The sequence below is a fragment of the Pyrus communis genome, chromosome 3 (genome assembly GCF_041283825.1).
Source record: "Pyrus communis isolate YQ-2024b chromosome 3, ASM4128382v1, whole genome shotgun sequence".
NCBI lineage: Eukaryota > Viridiplantae > Streptophyta > Magnoliopsida > Rosales > Rosaceae > Pyrus > Pyrus communis.
In genome coordinates, this window is record NC_142567.1 from 4,083,319 (window position 1) to 4,093,261 (window position 9,943).

General features: G+C 39.1%; 1 protein-coding gene across 1 annotated transcript; it reads left to right on the forward strand.

The window, feature by feature from the left end:
- The first annotated feature begins 6,339 nt into the window (after window positions 1-6,339).
- On the forward strand, window positions 6,340-9,308 carry LOC137716099 (transcription factor TCP4-like). The gene is made up of 2 exons (XM_088690696.1): window positions 6,340-8,836; window positions 8,940-9,308. The coding sequence occupies exon 1, from the start codon at window positions 7,480-7,482 to the stop codon at window positions 8,800-8,802; it is 1,323 nt and encodes a 440-aa protein (XP_088546822.1). The 5' UTR covers window positions 6,340-7,479; the 3' UTR covers window positions 8,803-8,836; window positions 8,940-9,308.
- Window positions 9,309-9,943: the final 635 nt, after the last annotated feature.

Consider the following 9,943-nt stretch of genomic DNA (forward strand, 5'->3'; position numbering starts at 1 on the left):
TAAAACACTAAACTAGACTCAAAGAATGCAAAACTAAACTTTAAAACACTAAAACAAACCAAAAGACTCAAACATCACCCAAAACACTCAAAACTGCCTTAAAATCACTTTCTGGGCAGTTTTGAGCACTTTGGTGAATTTGGACGAATTTGTATAACAAATTGAATCAAAACACTTATAAACACAAACTAAGACACTTTCTAACTAAATTGGACATTAAAGTAAAGGGGGATTTAGGTTTTGACGAAATTAAACTAAATGAACAAATTGTAATTAAAGCAGAATGTAAATATGAATTTGATGGAATTGAATGGATGAATGCTAGCTAAAGGGTTCATCTCCACACATGTTACACTTGCATAATAAAATGATTTCCAATTGCATTTCAATAAACCATGAATTCTCAACACCCCAAGTTAACCGTGATGCACTAATTAACCTTCAAATCTTCCTAACGTTATTGAATTGGATGATTGCATACGACAACCCAAAACATTCCTTCCAAGTCCCCTACATGATTGCATAATAGAGATACAAGCAAGAATCATTACGCTCTATGAAAATTATAAGTGTTGACGAGGCATTCGTTACTATGATTGCATGAAACTTATGCCAAGAATTCGTTTAACGCGATTGTTTATAAGCAACCTCCACTACTTGTGAATATAAGTTCGTAACTATTAGGTGAAACTCACTTATATTCTAGCGTCATATTCATGCATGAAAATTAAGCGTGCACTCTCAATAAACATACATAAATAAGTTATCAATCAAACGGTTAAACAAATTGAATCCACAACTTATGAAACGCAATTAGAAGTAATCAAATCAAAATGCAAGCATAAACATATATTTCGAATCCCCCCTAGCCAAGGGGGGGTTTAGTTCCTCATAACTTTGTAATCAAAGAAACACCTAAACATTCCAACAACTCAAACTTGAATTGTATGAACGTTTAGGCACTCTTCTCTTCCATTCCTCATACGTACAAAACAAAGAGAATTGAAATTAAACATTGAAATCAAAGAAACACCTAAACATTCCAACAACTCAAACTTGAATTGTATGAACGTTTAGGCCCTCTTATCTTCCTCTTCGTTGTAGCACAAGGTCTAAGGATAGTTTGATGGTGTGAATGGTTTGGGGAGTGGTGAAAATGGAAGGGGTGGTGTTTGGATTAGTAGGGAAGGCACGGCCTTGGAGGTTTGTGACTGAAATGTGTATGGTTATGGTTATGGTAAGTGATAAGTGTATGGTTAAGATAAGTGATAAGTGAATGGTTTGGTCTTCAATTTCGTCCATCTACTTGGCTTTAAGCATATGCAATTCATTCCAATCTCTAATTTACTCCAAAAGGCATCCTTTTGCATACTTTGCCTTTAGAACCTGAAAACACACAAAAGAAGCATAAAGGACTAAAATAACTAAAGAAACATAACGTAAATGCACGAGAACTAGCCATTTAAGTCGCATGAATATGCTCCTATCAGTTTTGCCGCTGCTCTGCTAGGTTTGGTGAAAAACGAACCCCAAACGTCGATTCGACGAGCTTCGACATGGAGCTACTTTGCCAGCGAGTTTTGCCGGTATACTGGGGGAAGAGCTCGGCGGGGAGGTTCTCGTCGGAGATGGAGGCACAGTGGGGAGGGAAGTGGCTACGGGTGATGGGGGTAGGAAGGTGGGGATTCTGGGGAAGACTAAGGGGATCTGGGTTGGGTTTTTTTTTTTATTATTATTTTTTTTTATATTAACTTTTCTTTAAATAATTATTTTAAAATTTTTATTAAGTTTTTAGCCACATGGCATAAATGTAGCAGTCACGTCAGCACAAATGAGGACCCTACATTTGTCACGTTATCACTTAACGGTTTACTTAACAGATTTTCTAACTGATGTATGAAATTGAAATAAAATGATAAGTAAATGTATGAAATTGAAATGTTTTAAAGATGTTGTAAAGAATTGAAATCGACCTCAAACTTAAGGGGGGTAAAATGTAATTTACCTTAAAAATTAGTTTGATACTAGAGATACGCATGTACAAAATAAGTTTACATTTCATCATAAAAATAAAAAAAAAAAAAAAAATAAAAAAAAAAATATATATATATATATATATATATATATTGAGTATAGTTTTGGCACGAAAAGTTGTTTCTTATTCATACCTTTACATTCCAACTCCCCTTGGTGAATCCCAATTTTTTTATAAATTAAGAATGTCATGTAGAACATTCTTATTTAAATAAACAAAGAGGTAACCTGAAATGGAAATGAGAATACGAGGAAGGGAATTGTCGTTGAACGACCTCTCGACACCGTAAAGAGTATCCCAAGCCTCTAAGCCACCACAGGGTCTCGACAATACTAAAACAAGTAGATCCATCACACACAACCAATTTGGAATTGACCAACATGCTTTGAGTTGAGAGTGAGTTTTTTTGCCTACTAGTGTTGTTGAGTGAGTTTTTTTGCCTACTAGTGTTGTTATTATCTTTTACTAGCGATTGTACACGCTTGTGTTTATTAAAATTTTGAAAAAGAAAAAAAATATAGAAAATATAAAATAATTGGTAAAGTTTTCTTTAGAGATTATTTTTAAATAACTATTTCGTCATTAAAAGTTTATTTTAAATTGAGAGAAAACCATAAAAGAGAAAATGGGGGCAAGTGGCTTTGAAGCTTTGAAAAAAAAGTAAAATTATTTTGTATTTAGTTCACTATATTGCCCATAACTTTTATTTTTGTTATTTCTCTTTAATTTGTTTACAGGGTTAATTTGATATTTTCACTCTCTTTTAGTTGACAAAAATGATTTTGTTAATAGATAGTTTAGATGATTGGGACAAAGTAGTACAATTATTAAAGGACATGAAGAAAAAGATTCGAAACACAAAAATTTATTTTTTGTTGAAAGCAGGCCAAGATTCCAAACAAAATAAATCAATTGGACATTTAAAATTGATCCTTACGAGCAAAACTATCGTTTTCTATCATGCTGACATAACATTAAAAAAATTGTAAAAGTTTACTGAGGTCACTCCATGTTATGGTTCAATCTAACCGCTTTTAGTAAAGAAATGTCATGATCATTTTGCCTTGAATTGTTGCAGCCAATCAAACTTGGAAAAGCCAGTTTTAAGACAAGTTTGAAGAATGGAGCATGATGAGGACTCAGAAATAAATAAATTTAATGTACCTTAAGTAACAACCTTGATTAGGGTTGGTGATCATTGGTCGAACTAGCATGATGTTATCTCCCTAATCGGCACCGCTTCTTGATTAGGTTTCCTACTGTTGGTAAAATGGTAAACAGAAAAATGTTGATGTCTAACTATACCATCCTCTCACATAACTAAAGGAAAATTGTTTGTTAAAATTAAGAAAAAAAGTAAGAAAACCATTCTCTCAAAGAGAACAATTTTCTTTCTAGAAATTAAACATATATATCATTTATTTTATATCATATTGTTCTTGTGAAAAAAAAAAAAAAAAAAAAAAACAAAAGAAAAATATTAATAATAATCCTTACGAAAGAATGAATTATTTGTGGACATCCCAAAAAATTAGAAGAAAACCCTCATCAGGCTTATTCATACACTCGTATGCACGTAACAATGCAATAAGCATGCGCAAGTCTTTTATAACTTAGGACTACACTTTTTTTTTATTTTTGGGAGAAACAATGTAAATTTTCGAGATATCCATATTTTTCAGTCCATCAAAATATCATTTATAAAAAATTTAGTCTAAAATCTCTTGTCACGTTCAACTTTTTTTTACAATGGCAATCATTGCAGGGTTCCACAGCAGAATATAAAAAAAATAAAATTCGAACGATAGAAAATTTAATTGAATTCAAATATAAATGTTTACATTAGAGTTTAAAGTATAAAACTACTCCGACTCAAAACGGTCTCATCTATAAAATCCCTTGCCACCCATCCAAAACTTCTCCTCGTACGCCACGCTCCTCACAGTTCACCTTAATAACACGAAAAGGCGGCCGCTCCCAGCAGGTGAGAATAGAGGCTGCTACCGAACTGGAAGCCTCACTTCATCCACCCGCACCTCTTGCCATTGTTTCATATCTTCATACTCTCCCCATTGCTGTTGCAACGTCATCACTGCAACCATGAGTTCGACACTTTTCTTCTCAAAAAAACTCACCATGTTCCCTCTCCCGCTCATAGCGTTTAAGGAGCCATTTTCAACACTCACGAAAATCCACTCCCTGCACCATATTAGAATCAAGCTGAATTTGACTCCCAAACCAAAATACCTTCGCATATGGGCACTGAAAAAACAAATGACACTGCGACTCCTCCTCCACACCACAGTTGGGACAAGATGTCTCAAGTCGAATTCCGAAGGTTGACCCTAACTGCCTACACATTCATGCAACTTTGCCAAACAAAATGGCGCAACTTCTGGGGAACATCAAACTTCCACATAGCCACATAGCTGGCCACACCTTATGTCCTGCCTGCCCCGCACTCGATTCGCCCTACCTTTCCTCCCTAATTTCCCATTGCAACTTAGTTCATGTGCTACTTTATAGCCAGACCTGATGGAGTAAGTTTCATTGTTCGTATAGTGCCAAATTAATTTACCTACACACCAAACTTAATTAGTGGCATGCTCAAGCTATGCGTGTTCATCCACTTCAAAGCATCTATCAACAACATTTGTTCTCCATCCTCCGATTCTTCTATCAAGTAACTCCACCACTCTTTCTGGCATCTCATCATAACGCGAAATAGGCTTAACAGTTCGGGGCATAGGCAGTCATATGGGTCATGTTTTACCCTGATGTGTCTTTCATCACCCACTCTCCATCTAACTCCAGCAGTTATAATTTTCCGTCCTTGCAATATCTCTTTCCACCCCACGACGTATATCGCCCGCGAGAAACCTGAATTTGGAAAGATTTTGATTTTAAGATTTGGGCAAGGAGTGACTCCGGATCAAGTATAAGCCTCCATCCAATTTTTGCTAGAAAGAAATATAAACATGATTTTTTGCTTATGTTACTTTTATACTATCTTTATTTTTCACTAAAGATGCTATTTTTATAAACTAAAATCTTTTGATCCATACAAGATTACATTAAATTGTCAAAAGAGTACCATGAGAAAAAAGAAAAGACAGTTTCCAAAAACACCATGTAAATTGTAAAGTAATCAGTAAAGGACATGGAAGCTTAGCAAACGAAAGAAAAAACAGAAAAATATGACGTTGTTGCTTTTGCTTAACCTTCTTTCAAAAGAAGAGACAGAGAGAGAACATAAAAAGGTAGAAAGGGGGTCACTTTCAGAAGGCGTGGATGGTGGCATGTAAAGGATCTAATCTACCAAAGCATCGTGCAGACACTGAGTGGCCTCGACCTCAAACCAACGGTTCTAACTTGTCCACCAATCCATTTAGTACTACGATTTAATAGTATTTCTTTTTATTTGTAAGTGTGAGATCTTAGGTTAGATACTCACTAAAGACAAGTTTGAGACACATTATTACTAGCTCATTATAAGGCTAAGCTCACCCTCTCTCCCTTAATGTAGATAATATCATTTGTTCAAAAAAAAATTTAAAAAAAAAACTTGTGCCCACCAAGTAAAACCTGAAAATTAAAACAACCGCTAGAGAGGTTATGGGATAGAAACTTCGATATGTTTGTCTGATCAGGTCAATTCTTGAACTAGACATGTGTATTAAGTACTTACATGACACAATGCTATATATTTTAATTTTCTCACATGATTATACTATTGGTGTTACAAGGTGCGTGTAAGTCTATCGATCAAGATGAAAGCAAAACATAGTAAGGCTCATATCTTTGTGAGAAGTGTCTTAAAAATTAGGGTAATTAGCTGGCATGATCAATTTTTGACATTTGGTTGCAGAAATGATCATTTTTTAGTTATGCCTATATATCGACGACATAACAATCACACAACGATGACATAATGACAATATGTAAAAACTGATCATTGTTTCAACCACCTCTTAAAAACTGAACATTCCAATTAATTACTGTAAAAACTATGTTATTCGCCCTAACTGAAGTGTTTTCCTTCGTAGAGAAGTGTTTTTTGTTTATACAATGACATTCTATTCTAAATGGGGGTATTTGCCTAACCTACATAATACGTCAACCATAACGCTTAGGTTTCGAATACACTATTTATGTGAGTCAAATTTGGACAATTGTACTTCCACATGAATGAAAAATATTAATATACCATAGGAGAGTTAAAGAAAAGGGTAAATAAGGGAAGGAGTCAAATTTTGGAGCTGACTGATTGAAATAAATGGAGAAAACCCAAAACAATAAAGTTTGGTCTTTTTCTTTCCTGTATTTTGTGTAGTTGTATGTAGAGAGTGGAACTAGTAGTAGTGTGGTGGAGGAGGTGTAGATCTACAGTAGAGAGAGAAGACGCAATGATGGGTTCACATAGATCTTTAATCCTCTTTCTGACCAACACTGCCACCCTTACCACTGCCATCATAAACTCCCCCTATAGCTGTAGGAGGATACCAATTAAACTGTATATTTCACTCCCCTTCCCCCTTTAATTCCCCCCAATTTTCCACTTTCTCTCTCTATAATTTGGGATTTGGTCTTCTTGTTGTTGGGTTTGCCTGCTCTGCTGGGTATTATTAACCCCCATAACCAGTTTTGGTAATTAGGTCAAGTCAGTCAGTCCACATAATAGAGCTGAAGAAGCAAGTGCACAATTAAGAGGCACAAATACCAAAAGTAGAGAGAGAGAGAGAGAGAGAGAGAGAGAGAGAGAGAGAGAGAGAGATGGGTTAGGCTGGCAAGGTAGCCGGTTTAGCCTCTCTCTTTTAGTCTGGTTTGGGTTTTAATTACGGGAGGACCCTTTTGGAAAAAATTGGTGGTGGTGGTGGGGTAGTTTGTGATATGGAACTGAAAACATTGAATGGCAGAGACTTTCCGAAGAGCCAGAAGCAGAAGAAGCCGAACCAGGAAAAGCAGAAGCAGTTTCAGGGCTCAGAGGGGAGGTGGCAGCACAAGCATCAGGAGATCACACCAGCAAAGAAAGACCACTAGCAAAAAAAAAAGTCTATTAGCAAAAGTACTTGTTTGTAGAAGCAGAAGCAGAAGCAGTTGTACTGTTCCATTAAAAACTGGAAGAGGAAAATCACAAGGGTCTGACTCTGGATCCTCAAAGGAATCACCACCACCATTATCTCCACCAAAACCCAATTCTCAATTTTACCCATCTTGTCCAAGAAGAAGAAGAAGAAGAAACCCAGCAACAAACCCAGCAGAATCACCACCAAGCTTTCAACTTTCCGTATCTCCACCAAGACCCACATACCCAGCAGGAGCACCAGCATTTCTTTGGAGAAACCCAGCAGCAAACCCAGCAGAGAGCTCCAAAGAAACGCAGCTGTACTTCTTCTTCTTCTTCAACTTTGGTGGAACAGAGCATCGAATATGCAAGATCAAAAATGGAAGATTCCCACCACCACCACCTCAACAACCACCAAGCAACCACGTCGTCTCGCCTGGGGATAAGGCCGCCGTCATCCGGCGGAGGAGTCGGCACCGACATCGTGGAGGTGGTACGAGGCAGCCACATTGTCCGGGCGACGGGCCGGAAAGACAGGCACAGCAAGGTTTGCACGGCAAAAGGCCCGAGGGACCGCCGCGTCCGGCTCGCCGCTCACACCGCCATTCAATTCTACGACGTCCAGGACCGGCTCGGCTACGACCGACCCAGCAAGGCCGTCGATTGGCTAATCAAGAAGGCCAAGGCCGCCATAGACGAGCTCGAGGAGCTTCCCTCATGGAACCCACATTCGATTTCGACCACCGCGGCGGTTCCAGCCATGGAGACCCAGAACCCGTCCGCCACCGGCATCCACTGCTTCGCGGCAGTGGACGCAATTGGGTCTGCTAATCGAAGAACAATGGTGGGGAGTGGAGTTTCGGAGCAGCAATTTGCTCAGAACCCAAATAGCAACTCGACTTTCCTCCCACCGTCGCTCGACTCGGACGCCATTGCAGACACCATCAAGTCCTTTTTCCCAATGGGTGCTTCCGCGGCCACAGCTGCCGCCGAGGCTCCATCGTCGACGATACAGTTCCATCAGAACTACCCACCTGATTTGCTCTCTAAAGCCAGCAGCCAAAGCCAAGATCTGCGCCTCTCCCTGCAGTCCTTCCAAGACCCAATTCTCCTCCACCACCACGACTCCCAAAATCAGCACCACCACGCTCAGACCCACCAAAACGAGCAAACCCTTTTCTCCGGATCCCAAAACCAGCTCGGGTTTGATGGGACCTCCGGCTCGTGGGCAGAGCATCACCACAACCAGCAGCAGCAAGATATGAACAGATTCCAGAGAATGGTGGCTTGGAACAGCGGTGGCGGAGATAGCGGTGGTAACGGCGGACCATCGTCGGCAGGCGGGTTTATATTCAATTCGCTGCTGCCAACACAGCAGGGTAGTACTAGTCCTTTGCAACAGCAGCAGCAGTCGTTGTTCGGCCAAAGTCAGTTCTTTTCTCAGAGGGGACCCCTTCAGTCCAGTAACTCGCCGTCAGTTCGTGCTTGGATGATGGACCAGCAAAACCAACAATCCATTTCTCACGACCATCATCATCAAATCTCGCAATCCATTCATCATCAACAGTCCATTTCCGGCATGGGATTCGCCTCCGGAGGCGGATTCTCCGGGTTCCACATCCCGGCACGAATTCACGGCGAGGAGGAGCACGACGGTACTTCCGACAAGCCGTCCTCTGCTTCCTCCAATTCTCGCCATTGAACCAAAAGAAATAGACTGAGCTTCTCTTCAAAAGGTGCTACCTTTGCAAATTTTGGTTCTGTTTTTCTAGCCCGTTTTGCTTGTTTTGGATGAATTTTCACATTGTTAGCTTGTTGTGTTGGTTTGTGTTATTGCAGGGTTCAAGCTCTCATCTCATCTCTGCCTTCCACAGAGATATTACAAGATCTACCTGTTGGTTCCCAATTCATATATGGCCAGGAGACGATTTTTCGGTCGCTTTGTTCAATGGCGTGCGCCTTGGGATGAAGAAATCTGAGTGCATTTTCGGGTTTTTATTGATCCCTCGGTTCGTTTTAGCTTTTATTTCATCAGTTTGTTGCTTCTTGTTTTAAAAGCTCTGTTTTCATGTTTGAGATGAGCTCTCAAAGCTCAAACTTTTTGCTTGCTCTATGTTGGATTTGTGTTTCTGTTGCTAGACTAGCAGTATGTTGCTAAATTTGACTTGTTTCATTCCTAGAGTTAAATGGAAGTTCTGTGTTTTGATACATTAGCACAAACCCGAGCCCCCAAATTCTGAATTCTTCCAAAAGTTTGAGAGAACCCCAGATCACCCAATATAGGAAGTTGGCAGATTTTAGCCCTCTTTTATTCCAGAAATGAAAGAGAAGCACAGAAGAGGGAATTGGGGCCTTTTTTCTTCATCTCATTTGGAAATAGTAAACTTCACTGGGAGAAAGAGTCTGTAGTTCCCTTTGTCATTCTTTTGCTCTTTACTACTTTTGAGTGAAGGGGTACATAGTCCTCAGCAGCTTGCCTCAAACCTTCAAAAACAAATTGAAGCAGAAAGTATTGGCTTTTCCATCTCTATCCTTTCCTTTCCCTTCCTTTCGCTTCATGCAAGTCTCTGTCCTGGTTTCCGAAGACGGAACAGAAGTCATTTTCCATAAACAGTAGAAATTGTTGGGGATGGAGTAGACTAATAGCTTGTTGTTTAAGTCCATTTTCTTCCCAAATATGCAATATTTGGTAAATTCCCAACTTAAGCAGGGTTTTCCCTTCTAGCTCCATATTGCTCTCCTTTGGCATTGCAGCATATAAGGAGTACAATTTGAATGTGGAGGCTAAAATTTTGAAATGGCTAAAACAACTCTTCTTTGTGTGAAAGTGATAGCATAATTTG

Coding starts and splice junctions, on each gene's coding strand:
- LOC137716099 (XM_088690696.1), top strand. CDS start 7,480: ATGGAAGATTCCCACCACCACCACCTCAACAACCACCAAGCAACCACG.